Raw genomic sequence first — 18,204 nt, 5'->3', positions numbered from 1 at the left:
ATGTGTTTTCACCAGTGAACAAGGAGCCTGCATCCCACTCTCACCGAAATATGTATGGCCATCTTTCAAATCTCTGTCACCTCTGTTGAAACACATCACCCACCACTTCACTGTGCGTACATCCGCTGTTTGGTCTCTAACAATGTTGAGCAAATGTAGATGAATGTTAGTGGGTGCCATTTATTTCCACATGGAGGAATTCAGTGACACACCTTTGCTTCATAAGCATTTCCATGTCAGACGCCATGTTGTCAGACTGCCCCTCTGCTGTCATCTGTCACACAGCAACAATGTAGTCAAATATTGGTAGGAAGGTTCAGCCTCTGCTACCATCCCACCAGCAGCTGCCTCTGATGTTGTGAGCCAACATAATAAAATAGGAGGCATTATTTTTGGAGCAGCCCTTGTGCTATCTACTACAGTTTATGCTCCTTTTTACTGGATTAATGAATTTTGGGTTTCTGTACGGTTCAGATAAACAGATAAAATCTTTGGATTTTCTCTGTTTAGGAATGGCTGACATATTTTTCTTTCCTACTATTTCTCTTTTTGTTTAATTAGGAATAATGTCTTTGAGCATACAAACTTTTGCTCCCATAAATCTGTAGGCTTTCATTTCTGTTCTTTCTGTTGTTTTGTGTTCACTGCTTCATTAGCCTCATTTGTTTGTTGTTGTTGTTTTCCATTTTAAATATTTCTTTTCTAAAATTTATTATCCCAGTGGTAAATTAGGACTTTTCCTCCTGAAGGTATGACAATGAAACAATGGTGATAATTCCTAATTGGCTTGGCTGAAATTGGTATTAATACTTCACATTGAAACAGTGATTTGCATGTTCAAAATACTATCCAGGCAACTAAAAATGATGCAGTTACTGATAAAGAAATGAGCGTTCTTTTTTGTATTTTAAAAATAAAGCTGCAAGGGAGAGTGATTTTCTTACTATTGTGCCACGAGTCATTCTATGAGTTGGCCTCTCAGCTGCAAAATCTCCCAGGTGCAAGAGAAGCAGGTTCTAGTAACAAGGTAATATACAGGTGACTGCAAGTGGTTTATACAATTGTTTTTATTCTTTTTTTTTTTTTTCTTTGCTAGGGGAATTACGACAAAGCTTTTGAATATTTCACTCAGGCTTTTGAGGCAGCAAACACTTTAAATAATTTGTCCTTAGCTAATGAAACAAGGACTTATTGTGGCATTGCAATGGCTCATAAGCTGATGGTGGCATTTAACAGCCATATAGAAGCAGAAGATCCCATCAGCCTCAAGTACTTGCTGGCATGGAAGGAGAACAGAAGCGACATGTGCACTGACCCTCTCACAGTCGGTAAGACATTGGTTATGAAGCACATTAGTGCTGTATTGTCCTCAGTAGTTAAGTCATTTTTCTTGTAGAGTTTTATTAAATTATTTCTTGTGTTTAACCCTACTGGATTACCCTAGTGTTGAATGAAGGTTAGATTTTCTCCTTTGTGTGCTTATTTTAAAGATAGAATTAAATAGGTTTAAGACAATATAGCAGAGAGAAACAGATAGCAGTAGTTGCTACGGAAGATAACTTTTTCTGTGCTGTTTTTCCAAAGCATCACAGTTCTGGGTAAGTTGGTCTCTAAGTCTAGTCAAATGCTGTGGTTTTAAACTTAAGAAAAAAAAAAAAATCTTAATTTGCAGTCAATTCTTTAGGTACATCCAAAAATAAATTTTCTGTTATCCAAGGTAAGAAGTATGTTCCGCTTAGCATCGTTCACACTGTAATGAATTCAGAAGAGTTTTCTGTTTTATTTTTGTTATCCTAGTATGTAAGCAACATTGTGGAGAGGAGGAAAAACTCTGTGACTTGTCCTCCGTGTTTCACTGTCTCAGATACAGAAGAGGGAAGAACTTTGTGTGGAGTAGACTTCTTTCTTCACTGGCAAAATTTTCATTGTCTTTTTTTTTCCACCTGTAGTATATGTAAATACAAGAAAAATTGAATTATCCGTTATCAGTTTACTGATACAAGTAAACTGTATTGCAGTGAGGAAGAAAGAGAGAAATCTACTCGTTTGAAATTTTTTTTCTCTGTATACTTGTGAATCTTGAGTAAAGTGGAAAGAGATCTGCGATAATACTCACAATGGAAGTTTGGAGATCCAGGGTTTATGGGTACTGTGTCCAGAATTCCCCCCCTTCTCATATTCTCAAAAACAAAGAACTGCTTCTCTGTCTTTCTTCTGTATGTTTTTCTTTCATAGAATAGGAAAAGTTAAGAATAGCTTTGGTAATTAATTGCATATAGAGAATAAATAGTTAGTAGCCTGGTAATTCGTGGTTTCACAGGTGTCAGGACATCAGATGCTGGAAATAAGGGAGAAATATGAGACAAGGACCTTCATCGGCATGCGGAAGAGTTAAGAACTGTTTAGTTTTCTAGTGATGTTATTAGGGCAGTTCCTCCTTAATGACAATGCATTTCTTTGTCAGTGTCCATTTATGTATATTTGTGATTTTCTTTCCTTGATAAGTGAATACCCAGCATTGTTATTGGAAACAAATTTTGTTAGCTGGCAGAGTTCATGTCGCCTGCAAAGAGGTGAATTTTTAGACCTTCAGTGCAGAATGTAGTGAAGACGACAAGAATGTGAGCAGAGATGGTAAAAGAACTCCATGTCAAGCAACTTTGCATGTGTTTCATATGAGAATGATTAGCTGCATCTGCAATAAAGAGATACACTGCCAATAAAAAGTTAGCAGTGTCAACAGCAAAAAGTAAAACACAGAGTCATGAAGAAATAGAATAATCTTCGTATGTTCAGTATGTGCTTTACTTCTTGCACCTACATGGTTTTCCATTCAGCTTTTACACAGTTTTCTCTAGCCAGTTGTGATGTTCATTTATATCCTGAAATGTGTGTGTTCCTTTAAGCTGAAGTTTCTTGCTTCTCTTTAACAAGACTACAGGGATAAAAAGAGAGTTATTAGAGAAGCTTTTTATGTCCTGGCAAGCATGGTAGCAGAAACAAGCTTTGCCTGCTGAGATTCTTTACCTTCAGCATTTCTACCTAGTTTACAGTGTTATTGATGGCATTACAATTTTCATTTTAGTTCCAGTAAACCCTAGGAACCCTGTGGCTACTGCATATTTAACAGCTCTTCCAGTTCAATATCATTTTTCTCATTAGTGCTCCAAGCTTACTCTCAAGATACCCAGATTACATCCAGGAAAACATCGTGTCACACTGTCAGCACAATCTGTAACACTCTTCATGTTTTGTGTGCCAAATCTCTAGTTAGAGCTGGCATTACATTGTTAATATTTTTCTCTGGCAAAACACGAGCTGGCACCTTTTCAGCATTAGGATTCACCAGCTTTGAGTTCCAGGTACAGCCTTTCTTCTATCATCCAGCAGAATGTCTGTGCATCCTATGATGAACTTACCGCTTTGGAAATTCCTGCTGCGATAATAGAACAGTATTTCTTGCTCTTTCAAACAGCTCAGCATTGATAATCTGCTAGATTTTTCTCAGTCTTTTTGAGGATAAAACTGCTCAAGACAAGACACAGTAGTAGTTCTTAATCCGCAGGGGAATTTAATGAAAGGAAGAAGGAAGGTAATAAGTTTTCGTTTCTAACTGATCTGACTGGATATATTTTTCTATAGACCAAAAAAAATAAAAAATAAAAAAATAGAAGTAGTTTCTGTAGTCTTAACAAAAAAAAGTAATTAGGCTGGTGGAGGAACGTAACATTTAAATCCAAGTACTGCCAGATACCTCGTATCTTTCAGCACAGATGTATTTTCTGAATCAATTGTTTCAATAACCTAACCTAGGAAGAAACCATAACAAAGGTTGAGGTAAATTGAGTAATTAATAAAATGGATGTTTTGACCAAAGCTGTCGTGGAAGAAAGGGATGCAATTGTCAGAAAACCGTGTTCATAAATGCAAAGGTGAATGTGTTTCTGTCTGCTGTATTTGATTCAGTCAGCTGACTTCACTTGTAAGAGTTTATGCCATTGTGGGATGCTGCTGCAAGAACAAATGTGGGGTTTTTTTTTAGTCTTCGTTTTGTCAAAAGTATGCAAAATAATTATCAGCTGAATCTGGGTATCTTGAGGTAAAAATTCTTGTGACTCCATGTTAAAGCCTAAAAAAGGAAACCACAGTATTGCCTGAGGAGAGTTTTTCTTAGGCCTCTTGATAACTAATCTCCTGACTTGTTGCCTTCTGAAAGGGAGTGCAATACCTGATAAATTTGAAGGCACGAAAATTTTGGATCAAATTTTGGATATTGATTACAAGTAATGCTGCTCAGGAATTGTGTTTTCTGTGAGTGTGGCAACTCCTGATCCAGGTCATTGCATCTGACAGGGCTATGCTTCAGCAAGAGACCTTGGAAGCCCAAAATCATGTAGCCATTTTTAACAGTAGGATTAAAGGTCAGATATTTCATTTTCCTCATACGAAAAATTCTTCTGTTGTTTCCTTGAGAAATGTTATGTGCTTTCAACCAAAATTTGTATTTACATGTATTGATTTTTAGAAAATGCAACTTCACAAAATTAACATGTTTTACTGTAGGATTTTCTGTGTGGTTTTTTGTTAGTATGTTTTTGTTTGTTTGTTTTATAGTAGCACGTTCACAGCACAGATGATTGTCTCACCACCACCACCAATTGTGAAGTCTTGTGATCAATAGAGATATCTTGTCCCATTAACACTTCCATTTTTCAAAATGATTTGAACTATTTCTAGCATTCTACACCTGAGCAGCCTTCAGTGTGATCTAAAATGCATGCACTGCTAAAACTATAGCTTAGAAAATGCAGTGAAATGATCTTTCTTCCATTCTCCCAAATACGTAGTCCCTTAATATTCTTTCTCCCACTCTCACAGATGTAATAGTACATTCTCTAATACGCATGGGTCCTTTTTGTCATGTAAAAAGTCGAGTTGTCATCCTATCTATTCACGTTCTTAAAAGATGTGGCTGAAATAAAATTAACATGGAGAAGAATGGAGTCCTTGCCAGATTAATTTTAGATTGCGCTTATCTGTGACTTCAACCGTCATTAGTAAAGGATTATCCCTAAAGGGTCGTAAAATCCGAAGTGAGATGTGAGATGAAAGATTGCACTAAACACATTCTGTTAAAATTTCTCTATTTTAACTTATACCACGACCATGTAATTTATGGGCCACTGTGATAATACTGTCCAGCAGTAGAACAATCTGCTACAAAATGTAAAAAACTGTCTTTTTTTTTTTTTTTTTTTTACTTGTCTCTTCTTTCTAAAGTACACTAACTCCAGGAATACCTCTAACATTGCAAATCCTGGCTTCCCTCCATCAGTAAATGATGTTAGTTAATACTTGTATTTCCTAATGAAAAATGGTTTTGATTTCCTAAATTAGCGTGCATAATAAATTGTACTTTTGTATTTTTAATAAATCTAGTGCGTGTTCATCAGTGGTAGCAGGTTTGTTGATATGAGAACACTTAAGAGAAAGGGAATTGCACCAAATCTTTTCTAAACTACAAAAATAACAAGTCTTCATACCTTACACAGACATGCATCCTGTAAACTGTTCTTATATGATGTCAATCATATAGGAGATTCCTTTCACTGTGTATTCCAAATCTGAAGATCTGTCATGGACTATGGTATATCCTGCTACTGCTGTAGGACTTCCAGAATTGTGCACGTGCCTGCACTCCCTCAGAGTCACTCTTCCTGTGTTTTTTGTCACTTGGCTCACTTATTGCATACTATCTAAGTACTTACATGTGCAGTTCTGTAGTTTGCATTTACAGAAGACAGATATATAAGCTTGTGCAGTGACTGAATTAACCTGCGTGTTTAATGAGTTCTTATACAGTGTTTCCACTTGGTAGTATGTGAGTGGGTTTTGTAACTAACTTGTTGAGTAGAGGTAATTAAATATACACGCTGTCAGAGAAGAAGCTGGACTGACTTTGGGGAGATCAAACCACAATTTTCTGCTTATTCACTGCCATAAGGAAGGAAGAATTGATTCAGATCCTCATTTTGAACATGGTGAAGATGCTTATGCCTTCTGGTGACTTTCTGGGTCCCTCTGTCCTCTCAGTCACGCACTTGATGTGCAAGACCCTGGAACTAGAATCCCTAGTGGGCTCTGCTTTGTGGACCATGTGCTTATGATTTATGTCAATACAGAGTTGCGGGAACAGAGTTTATTTGGTTGTTCAGCACATATTGTTAGCATGACCAAAAATAAAGAAAAACAGGATTTTAGGGACAGGTGTTGATGTTTTCTCAGAAACTACTTCTTAATTTGAATGGAGGGAGTTAAACTTGTTCACATTTTTAAATTAGAACTGTGATTTTTAAATAATGGAAAGGAAGTGTGTGACCAAGCACAGGCTCCAAAACTGTCCTTGTGCAAGAGACTCAAAGGCTCAGACTGTAGTAAGTGTGCTTCAGAAGTGGCTCAAACACATTAGTGTTCCCTACAGGAATTCAGAGGATTCCTTCTGCGTGCTTTTGTGCAAGCTATCTAATAAAATAATTTACTCACTTCTGGAAAAGTTCTGCAGTTAGAAATGCAGAATAACACTGCAAATCAGTATTATTTTGTTTCGTACTTGGGCACTGTATGGTTTTTGTCCTGTGATTTCTTTATAAACAATAACTGGTAATTTCCACAGAGGATTGGCCCTAGGCTAGGTCTGTGAATGAGCAGTACCAGATTTCAGAAGAGGGTTTGCAGAATATGTTAGAGTTTGGAGAAATGTCTTCGTGGTCTGTGCTGAGAGTTGGCAGTTCTTGCACATCTCAGTGGTGTTATAACTTAAAAAAATTCACTATCATTCTGTCTGATGTGACTGTGCATGTCCTTGTCATCTACGCTTACATAAGAGCATCTCAACCAGAGCAGAATTTGGATATCTCTTCTGAATTTTTCTGCCATCTGATACTTTCTGTGGAAGCATCTAAATCTCACCATGCATTTATGTTAGAGGCATCCTTGTGTTAAATGTTTTTGGCATCCAGCTGTGTTTTCTAAGGCAAGCTTTCTAGATCAGCAGAAAATGGTTCTCTAAATAAGGTGGATTGTTATTTCCTATGGAAAAAAAAAAATAGAAAGTGGTGTTGAAACTACTGTATATTGTCAGACCCTTTAGTGTAGATTTATGCACTGAACTAGTGTAGCTGCACAGTACTCCTATCAAAAATTTAATTCCTTACCAATTTAAAAAGTGAAAATCCTCAGGGCAGCAGCTCAGTTCTGTTTTGATCCTGTGGAACACTTTAGTAGAGCAAAAGAAGTGGCAGCTCTTACCCCGCCGCATTAAATCACTTCAGGAGAGATCCTTGTTTTCGATGTACCTAGAACTTTTAGACTTGCTCGCAGTCCAGAAAGTAAAAAATGTACCTACCAAGAGAAGAATCTTGAAGCAGAATAGATGGCAGCTGCAGTGTTCTGGCAGTCCCCAGCTAGTTGCAGGACCAAGGAGGAATAACTGATTGGCATACTTTGATGTGGCCCTGGGGTTTCTGCTTCTCCCCATGTGCCATCACTGACCCCGGTCCTTTGCAGTACTTGTGAACAGAGATGTCTCTGCTGACTTCATGTTCTTGTTCTCAGAAGGGAAAATTGATCCTCAGAAAGGACCAAAGAGCAGACATGCACATTTTTTGTTTAATACTGAGAAGATTGTTGTCATTTAAACTTCATTAAGAAACTTTTATTGGTGCTGTCTGCAAACACACCGACTGAGAGAGACTGACCTCAGGCCAACATGAGAAAGGTTCTCTGCTGCAAACCCATCCTTATCAACAACTGCCAACAATCTCTGGACACAGAATCAAAGCCAAGACGAAGAAACTACTCTGTGCATATTTTCTGCACCAGAAACCTTAGGTCATCTCAGGTGTCACAGATAGTGTATCGAACACCTTTTTTCTCCTGGGTCTCCAAAGACAGCTTTCTTTTCTCTTCTTTTTTGCATCTATTTCTTTATGTTTTGTTTTGGTGTTTTTTTTGTTTGTTTGTTTATTTGTTTTCCTCTAAGATGGCTTTGCCTACTTAGGCATATCCTTTTATGTTCATCATATATTTAAGTAACAAACTGCTTTTTTCAGTCAGACTGTGATCTGAAGATAGGGTTGAAAATTATTTGCTTTTAGAATAAGCCAATCTATTCAATAAAGCAAAACACTGTACTTCCACAATTAATGGCTTTAAGAAGCTGTACATCTTTTGCCTACAAATCCACCTCGGCTTTTTCTTTTCTGTAATCATTAGGAGTGTTTTGTGATTTTATTTATTTATTTATTTATTTTTGTAAATAGTTTCTGAAGCAGTTCTTTTCCTTTTCTCTCTTCTCCTTCCCTGTCTGTTCTGTGCCCTATTTCTCCTTTGTTTTCTCTCCTATTCTCTATTTCTGTATTGTAAATCTTTCTCCCTTTTTGGCTCCTCACTTTCATTCTGAACCCCAATTTTGTGTGTGTTTGCAGTCAATGTTTAAGGAACATGAGTCAGTTAGCTCTATGCTCAGTAGCCAGCATTTCAATCTGTACCTTACAAGGTATCTCTCTTGAGCTTCCTGCAGAATCAATAGATTTGTTCAAGAGTGGTGTGTCAGTTTTCCCATACTTACTGTTTTGGCTCTGTTCTTCATGCTTTGCATTTTTATTACTTTATGATCTGAGAATGGTTTGGAAAAGATCACACTTCATATTGAGCATCTCGCTAAGTTGGTTAATAGAAAACAGAGAAGTAACAAAATAACCCATGAAGAGATCTTAATCTCCTGTGCAAATGGATTGGCTACATTTAAGTGTACAACTAAGTGATTAATTAGCTTAAAGATCCAAATAAATGCTAAAGTAGATGACCATTCCCCCAGGTTCATCTGCCTGTTTCTCTTCACTCAGTTAAGCATTCAATATTATCTGTAATACAGAATATTCCCATTTAAGGGTTTCATATAAGTCTTGCAACAGAGTAAAGTAAATGTGCCATATTTTTCGTAGTATGTCATTGAAGTACATCAATGGACACAATAGTTGCTAGTATTTTATAATACTGATATTACTAAGTATGGGAGTAATAGATTAGGGTAGGCCAATGCAAAATTGTTTTGAATCAACTTTTTTTTTCCTTTTTTTGCATGATTGCTGCAATGTTTTAATATAATTCATTTTTCCTTAAAATTCTGGCATAATTTAGAAGTGTAGTTGCTATGGATGTCCAACAGAATGTAATAGTATCACCTCATAGGGGGAATTAATCTTCTGCAATAGGTTTTGAAGTGACCAGCACCTGTCTTATCTAAACCTTGTGCTTATTTATATGCTAAATATAGTATCTATGAAAGGAGATACTCCAACCTTTTTTTTTTTTTTTAAGGTTGCAATTCATGCTGCCTGCTATTTAGAAATCCTCTGAACACAGTGAGTTCTGCTTAGACATATAGCTGTCTATGTCTACACATCTCACTGGAGCTTCTAAGTAACAGTACTGTGCATTCAACCCCGTGCTGATATAAAATGGAACCTGAAAAATGTAGGAGTAATATTTTGTATGGTAGCCTTGCCGTGATACTTCTGTATACCCAAGGAGTCTGAGGCGTAGAAGCTCCCCAGTAGTTATGGCCAATGAAAATTGATGTTTTAGTTGATGAAAACCAAGGGGGAAGAGGAACACCTAATGCGCAGTGTTGGTAGTTCTGCGCTATCCATTGATTTCTTATCCTGAGTGCAACACTTGCAATCTTCTCTTTTCCTTGTGTCTTTGGAAAATGTCACTTTAGGATCATGTGGAGCCTTGTTCTTTGACTCCGGAGTGTTTCAGTCTTGAGATGCGTCGTTCCCCAAAAGTGACCTTACCCTCACTGGTAGTTTTAGTTTTGAGAGTAAGAATAAAGACAATCATATTTTGTTGCTATTCATTAAAGTATGTATGATTATGTTGAAGCCAGAAAAGAATTCAGATGAAACATTGATTATTTTGAGCATTAGGAAATCAACTGAAATATTAGAAAATAAGTCATTCTATGTTCTTATAATCTCTTGCACGCTTTGAAAGGGCTCATTGTTTACATGGGGAAAAGCAATGTTTCGACTGCTATATTAAACCTGCTAGTAATGACTGCAACAAGTTAGCTGTGATCACAGAGAAAGATTGTTCAGGCTAATAACTTTGGAAATTTATTTATGTAAATTTTATTTGGTTTTGATTCAAAACAAAATAATTCTGTTGTGTACTTTGCTTTTAATGATCATGTTGCAATTCCATTGTCTTTGGAAGGTGGATGCGTATGTGTGTATATGTATGTCCATGAAGAGAGAGAATCTAGATGGCAAAGAGAGGAAAATAGTATTGATATAGTAAAACTTATTACGTCCAAAAAATCTTGTTGATTTTTTTGGGATTTACACAATATAACTATCAGATGTAACTGAGAGAGGAATCTGTCCCTTTCATCCGATACATTGTCAACACTTTTAGATAAGCAGGGCTTCAAATAACTGGGAGAGTTGCTGGGTGTGACTTTCATACTGGGGGACGTAACTTGGTTCCGGTAAGGAGGAGGTTCAGATTAAACATATTCTAATAAGTGGCATTTAGCATATTACATTTTGTATTTCTGAAAAGCAATCCTTGAGCATTTTTGTTGAGAAGCACAGAAAATTAAATCACTTACTGGTCATGCTTGTATCACATTTAAGGAACGATCTTGGACTTCAAAATCAGGAAGCTGCACAGAGTAGGAAAATACGGGGTTAAAGTGGACTACATTTTAAGCAGTGTTCAGTTGACTTGCTGTGTGGGGAGAGACTGAGCAGTCCTGGCTAATGACTTGTAGGTACTGAATCCTCAGGTCTCTCAGGTGGTTTCACTCGACCAGTTTCAGCAGAATGATGAAAAGGTTGAGATAAAATAAACTGACAGTTGCTACTCATCGCAGGCAGCAAGCTGTACCCTGGCAGATGAGACCCTGGGAGCCCTCTTTTTTAAACAAAGGCTTTCACTGCAGTGTGCAATGAACTCCACACAAAAAGGGAAAAGGAGAGGGAGATTGGCAGCTGGTGACCGACGGGAGGAGGGAAAGGAGGGAAACTGGGAAACACGGCAATTGTTGGCTAATTAGAAGCCGTTCCCACCTACTTAATACCAGCCATTAAGCAGAAAACACTTTTCATCTTACTCTCCCTGCTACACATGACATTATACTCCAATCAATACCCTCCCACTGGCTGCCCCAGTGCCCGCAAATGAATACATTGCAGTTCAAGAATGCAGTAATTGAGTTGGGGCAGTGAAACTGCAGCTCTCACAGTCACGATCTCTCTCTGAAGATCCTAATGTAGTGTTTGTGATGCTTGGATAAAGAAATCAAATCCCTGTATTGACAGCTGTCAACAATTGGCAAGTGGACTAAGTCAGCGATGAATGCCTTTTAGCCTTTGATTGAAGAGAGAATAAGTGTTATTCTCAGATTATTTTCCCCCATTTAAGTAAGACATCTGGTGTGTGTATATACACGCATGTGTGTATGTATGTATATATTCTGTGGATGTATAGATAGATAGGTGTACATCATTGTGGACTGCAACAAACTGTGTCGGGACTGCAACAAAATGTGTCGGCATCAATTCCTCTCACCGGGTTCTGTTTTCTGGGGGGTTCTGAGGCAGCCCTAAGCTTTGATCAGCGTTTAAAAGGATTTTTGTTGTTGTTATTTGATCGGTTGGTTTGTTTTGTGTGATGTTTTTGGTTGTTGTTGTTGGGTTTTTTTTTACTAGTGAGTGGGATTTTTATTTTTTTAAATTTATTTTTGTTTTGTAGGCTATGTGTCCTAAGGCTATATGTATATATATTTTTTAATTTCCTTTTAATTATTTTATTTTGAAATGCACAGTTTGCACTGGCTCAGTAGGTCCATGGTAGTACATAGTGGGGCCTTAGCCTTCTATTTGGAGCTCTTACCATCTAACAGCTTATCTGTACTCGAGAAAGGGCAGCTAAAGCTGAGTTCAGGTGGTAAGGCTGATACAGAAGCAAATATGTTGCTTCTGTTGGAATTGTCAGCCAAGAAAGGAGTCTGCTACTTTGTTGTCTGATTCCAGCTGTATTATACTTTCATTTACGCTTATTAATATAATTACCATTAATTTTCACTCAATTTATTTGTTGTCGTATATTATAAAACACCTTCCAACTACCTCTTTGTGTATGCTTTCTAGCTTTCTTTTAGTGCACATTAATGACAATTTTAGCAAAACATTTGTCCTCACTAGGATCCAAAAAGTGGAAAAAATAATCTTCTGATGGAGAAAGCTGTAATCTAAACCTCTTGTGAAGATGCAAATACCCAGAACATAAGGGTTGAATATGGTGAAGTGATGGGACAACAGTTTAGTTACTCTAGACGTATTTGGATTGGACAATCAAAGCTGCATTCAATTTCTACATAGATATAATCTTCATTAAATTATCTGGTTCTAACATAATGATGGGACTTTGATTCATTTAAACAGAGATTTACAAGTTCAGCCTTAATTTGACAGGATGCCAATTGGTAGGATCAAGAGGCAGGCTAGGGAAAATGCAAAGAGCAGTTGGCTGTGTTTCCATTTCTCAGTGCCAAAGCCTGTGGGGTTAATTTGAGGATACCCAAATCACCTTGGCAGTATCACTTCTAGTCACTTCCAGAACTGTGGAATTTAATGAGCCAGAACAATGAACACAGGATCATAGAAAACGGTAATGGAAGGGATGTTAAGCAGTCATCTACTCCAGCCCCAAGGCAGGAGGAACTGCATTTTTCATATCCAAGAGAAGTTTGTCTTGCCTTAGAAAATATCTGGTGGTGAACTTTCCAAAGCATTCATGAGCAATCAGTTATAAAGTGTAAAATGATACAGGAAAAGGAAAAAAAGTAGGATGCTTCTGCACAAATAATTTTTTTTCTATGATTCAAACTCAGTATCTGTTCTATTCAGTAAAAACATTAAATTTATTCCCTCTAGCTTTGCAGTTACCTTGAAAAAAGGAAATTTCTGATGTGCTGGGGATTAGAAAAAAAATGTGGTGATTTCTGAAAAGTCTATTAGGGTTATATACTCAAGATATTTGATTAGATATGAAAGAATGTAGTTCCTTTTTACAAGTGTGGCTTTTGGGGGAAGGCAGATGTGAGGATCCTGTTTTCTTTTTATGTATTTTCCAGTCATATTACCCAATAGGACTAGTCCATATCAGTCATCTGAGCAAAGTAATCAGTAGACAGCTGTCCATTCTAAAAGAATGGGAAGAAGAAGGGTTTCACCAGCAAGAAATAAACGGATGCAAAGGGAATGGATCCTGCTTATTCTCAAATGGTCTCACTAAGTGCTGGGAAACTTTGTTATTCAACGTCTCTTACATAATTCAGGACTTTTCCTTTTAAAGAAGTTCCTAAAGCAGAAAAGCAGCCAAATTTCTGAATTCATCTTGTTGAGTTAATCCACTCATATTTCATCTCTTGCCAGAGATGTAACTGAACTAAAAAGAAGACCTTTAGATACTTTCTTATGATCGAAGACATTTCTTCTAAAGCCCCGGATATGAGATCTGAACAATCTTTTATTTATCCTAGCCTGTGTTTAGATACCTCAGAAACATTATACTGATTTTGTCCAGGTTCAGAGTTCAGTAATTAAATCTGTATCCTTAATTAAATAGAAGTACTGCAGTGTGCCTTCACAGCTCTTGATTCTCTTAAGACTGTACTGTGTCCCATTTTTGCCTCTTTTGTAAAGAGAAAACAAAACATATTTGCAAGCCAAATGGGTCGTCTTTTGAGCCCTTATCACATGCTTTTACCTCTTTCTCATCAATCTGTGTTTTTGTTTGTTTTTTTTTTCTCCTTATGGCAACTTAGAGTTTTTTGGCTTTTTTTCTGGCCTTGGAGCCCTTATAGTAGTCTCTTCTACAACAGTTCCCTAACTCCAGGTTCTCAAGTCAAATTCTTTTCTAAAAGTCGCTTCCATTTTCTGTGCTGAGATATAACTATGAATGCCTCCCTTAGTAAACTATTGCATCCTACCAAGAAGCTTCTAGAAGCAAGGCTACTGTTTGCATTAAACTCTTTTGTGAATAATGTCTCAGGTTATGTATATTTGTGTCCTCTGAAGAAGTTATAACTAAGGGACGACATGAGAGTATAAAAAGCATCAAGCTTCAGATAGATCAACTCATCAATAAAACCCACTCAAACTTCATCCAGCAAGCATTCCTCTCAACGAGACACCACTTTAGAAAAATGGCTTCATCATAGTTGAGCAGAAGGAGTATTCTGTGGAAGTAACTGCAGCCAGGCAGTTAGTTGATCTTTAACATGTTCTTTCACTCCACATGAGACAGATGTCTGCTTGATTTTCTTCAGCCAATCTCAGTCACCTCACTCTGCTCCAGACTGATGGATGGTCTCTCTCTTGAGAAAATGATGGGTTTTTTTCCCCTCCTTTATATGTACACCAAGAACTGCAGAGATGCACACTGTTGTGCTGTTTATTTTTACTGTGAGATGCTACCGTGTGTGTTTGGAGAGGGTAGTTCCTGATGAAAAGAAAATCGTCTATAAACTTTGTCTATTGTCACTCAGTAATGGACAATGTTGTCTATTCTGATTTCTGAAAACCTGACCTTTGTGGTTAAGTTCTCATAATCATTATGGCTAGAGAGGCTCTGAATACGCATTTTCAAATGATTGTATCCAAGGATAAAGGTATGGGACCTGCTAATATCAGACATAAACACTTGCATTTAGTTAGGGGGAAAATGGTTTTTTTTTTCCTGACCTTGTAACTACAGTGTGCTCAAAACTTCATGGTCTGATCAAGAATAGTGTTAAGTTTTACTTAAACTTGGCAGAAATTTCCTGTGCACCTGAGAATCAGTCTCTGAATAAGACGAGAGTTTAGGAGCTTCTGAAATGATCATTATTTAGCAGACTGAAGGACTGTGCTCTACAGTTTCGTGGTTTAAAATAAATGAATAAATGAAAATAGTTTCCTTCCTTCCAGCAGTGATGTTTTAATTGTGATTCTACCACATTGAGGGGTTGAAACATCTGCTGCAAGAATTAGGTGAAACTTTGGTTTTAAATCCATATACTAAATTACAGGTCACGTTTTCAGAATTGATAACTGATGGTTTAGGGTAATTGGGGTCTTGGTTGGTTGGGGTTTTTTATGTTTTGTTTTTTTTTTCTTTTCCACAAAGTTCACTCTCTGGATTCTTTCTGGCTCTTCATAGTTCTTTCCTTATTCCAAGGCTGTCTTTATTGACTGATTTCAGTGCAGTTATTCAGGCTGCGCGTGCACACACACACACACACACACACACAAAATATATATGGCAATTGCCCAGTTCTCATATCTACTTGAGACCCATCAGGTTCTTTCATATTTGCTTTACTGTACACCATATTGTTAAGATCTCAGACTAGAGAAATAATTTTATATGCTTTTATATGCTGAAAGTGCGATTATCAAATCATTGTTAGCAAACAAAAATCACATAGAATGTTGGCCCAAAGAACAGTCCACAGCAGTTGCCACTGGCTTATTCATTACAGCTGCCTCAAAAGATTGGGTTGGCTCTAATGGTAGTTTTTTGTGCGTTGCATGTCAGTGGGACTGTTTCTGAACTTTCAACAGCAATCCTCCTGTAAATGAGATTCTTTTTCATTTAACCTTAAGGTAATTCAGGATTTCCCAGTTTTGCTATGTTCCCTGGTGGAGTAATTGCTGCTATCGTTTAATTGTTTTTACACACAAATTCCTGCTGTGTACTCAGCCTTGGTTACACAAAGTGCAGTTTTTTATGTGAATAGCAATTGCAGACTTGTGCATGAAAATGAGATCTGCCTTGAGAACCAGAGAAACTCATAAAGGAGCTTAGGATGTTACATACAGTTATGACCACTCCTTAGTACCCTTTTTAAAATCACCAGTTTTATTAATCATCAGGAATAATAAGATCTTTAATAGAGAAATATTTCTTTCTTAACAGAGTACTTTATTGGAGAGCCAAGTGTAAGAGAATTAACTCGTGACAGTATTGTTCTGTGAGTAATTTTGGTACTTCTAAGTCAACTCTTCATGCAATTTATGCAGACAAAAAATAGCCTATTAGTATTCTTGCCCTCAAATTAAATGAGGATTCTTTCTCACATGTTTTAGCAGCAACAAATATAAGAAGGGAGCATTCCTTGCTGGTGTTCTACCATCGAAACCCCAGTGCAAAACTGGTGTTTCTAACACATGTCTCATGACTGTCGCTCGACATTTTGTTTGCTAGAGGCGGTCTGGGGCCACATACAGCCCGGGGTGGGAGGCCGAGGTGCTGGTGACTTGCAGCCGTGCCCGGGGTTTCCTTCAGCCTCTAGAGGGTGCGCTTTGCTCCCTCTTGGTCACACAGCAATTTGCTCTGACAAAAGCAGGGGAGCAGGAGTATATAGCTACTTAGGCGTGAGCAGGTGCATCGCACAACAGCAGACTGTTGAGGCGAGGCTTCTTTTACGCCCTAAACCGGTTCAGCTAGTGTTCTCTGCAGAGACGGAGCCTCTTTTCTCTCTGAATCGGATGTTAGGCATCCACTCAGCATGCAGATGTATCTCTTGGATGCTCGTGAGAGAGGATGTTTTCCCCCTGTGCCTGCCAGTCGTGATGTTAGCATGTAGTTTTTACAGTTTTGAAGTTATTTTCTTAAAATATTAACGCAAACATCCTGCCACACGGTCTGAAATTTGGGGATGTATAACATAAGGTTTTATTTTATTCTTTGACTTTCTTAAAAATCCCTTGAGTTTTTTTTGTTTTCTTTTCTTTTTCTGTGTTGTGAAAGAAGTCTCTGGGAACACAGTTTATCATTTCACTGTGATATATGTGTGCCTTAAAATCTGTTCAAGATCGCTCAGTGGAAATCGCATTCAGGGTTTAGTAGTACAGTTGCATTCAAGACAGAATAGAATGCTTATATTACTACATCTGATTCAGAGCAATGGCTTAATTGGCCAGGAAAATGTAGTTATCAGATGATAAAGATGTGAAGTCAAAGGCAAGATATGCCTGAAAACAAGCATTTTGCTGCCTAAAATTAGGCAAAGTTAATAGGTTAAATTTTGTTTATTGAATAAGAGAACCCAAAGTTGATTGATATAGTAATTTCACTGTTTGCTATGGCAAATATTTAGCTCATTATCAGTTTTAATAGCATTTTGCAGAACAAGCCTTTTCTTGACATGCAGAAAATACTATTAAATTTCCCTGCATAGATACATTGTTATGACATGCAATAACTACTTGAATATAAAGGGGATTAATAATTTAAAAGGTGTTAACAAATTAGGGCCATCATTAAAAATAGACTTTGAACCATTTTGTAGAAAAATCAGATTGAGGTAATGCTCTGCTCTTATGATAAAGAATTACAGCATTAATTCTGCAAAGTGAACTTATTGCTCCTATTCGTCTCCAAAACCCTGGAGCATTAAAAGACAGAAAGAATGAAATGATCACTGCGTTTTTTCAGGCACAACAGCTCTAATATTTCCATCACGGTTTCCCAGCTCAGCTTGCATGGCTGTGCTGGAGGAAAAAGCCCACAAACGTCACGCTTCCCTTTGTTTTGTTTTTTGCTGGGCTTATAAAATCATGTTGAATATTTTCAGACAGTTTATATTAATATACTGAGAATTTTGCTTGAACAGCATCTACGCAGAATATAATACAAACACTTCTCCTACACAGAAGCTGTTCTTTTCTTGATTGTAAAATGTAACCCCTGGTTTTCTCTTTGCATTTTCTTTTTCCTTCCTTGCGACAATTGATGACCAGAGGCATTTCAAGGTTGCTTTCTGGCTGGTTTGCAAATTATTAATTTGTTTTCTTTCCAACTTGAGATAAACAGAAATAATCTCTTTTGAAACCTTTTCTTCATCATTTCATATTACATCCATGAAAAGTGCAGAAAAATTGATCCAGTTTATTTTGATACAGGCATAAATAGGAAACACATTTGCAATTTTTGCCCCTGACCATAGGAATAGTTTCACTCTGGTAAGGATTAGTAGTAGACTCCAATACCAGAAGCAGTTCAGCTGAAAGATTTAAATAAGCTTTAAAGGGCTACAGCCTATTGTTTTGTTGTTGCTGGGTTATGGTGGGGTTTTTTGTGTGT

At 37.3% G+C, this 18,204-nt stretch overlaps 1 protein-coding gene across 1 annotated transcript in view; it reads left to right on the top strand.

The window, feature by feature from the left end:
• Positions 1-18,204, top strand: part of TTC29 (tetratricopeptide repeat domain 29) — a 120,820-nt gene that overhangs the window by 73,259 nt on the left and 29,357 nt on the right. Inside the window, exon 11 of the mRNA XM_031553020.1 lies at positions 1,097-1,328. Coding sequence (XP_031408880.1) covers positions 1,097-1,328 — 232 coding nt within the window. The remainder of the gene's footprint in view (positions 1-1,096; positions 1,329-18,204) is intronic.

This window comes from Meleagris gallopavo, chromosome 4, assembly GCF_000146605.3.
Source record: "Meleagris gallopavo isolate NT-WF06-2002-E0010 breed Aviagen turkey brand Nicholas breeding stock chromosome 4, Turkey_5.1, whole genome shotgun sequence".
Classification (NCBI taxonomy): Eukaryota; Metazoa; Chordata; class Aves; order Galliformes; family Phasianidae; genus Meleagris; species Meleagris gallopavo.
Note: the sequence above shows the minus strand (reverse complement) of the source record. Positions and strands in the feature narration are given on the sequence as shown.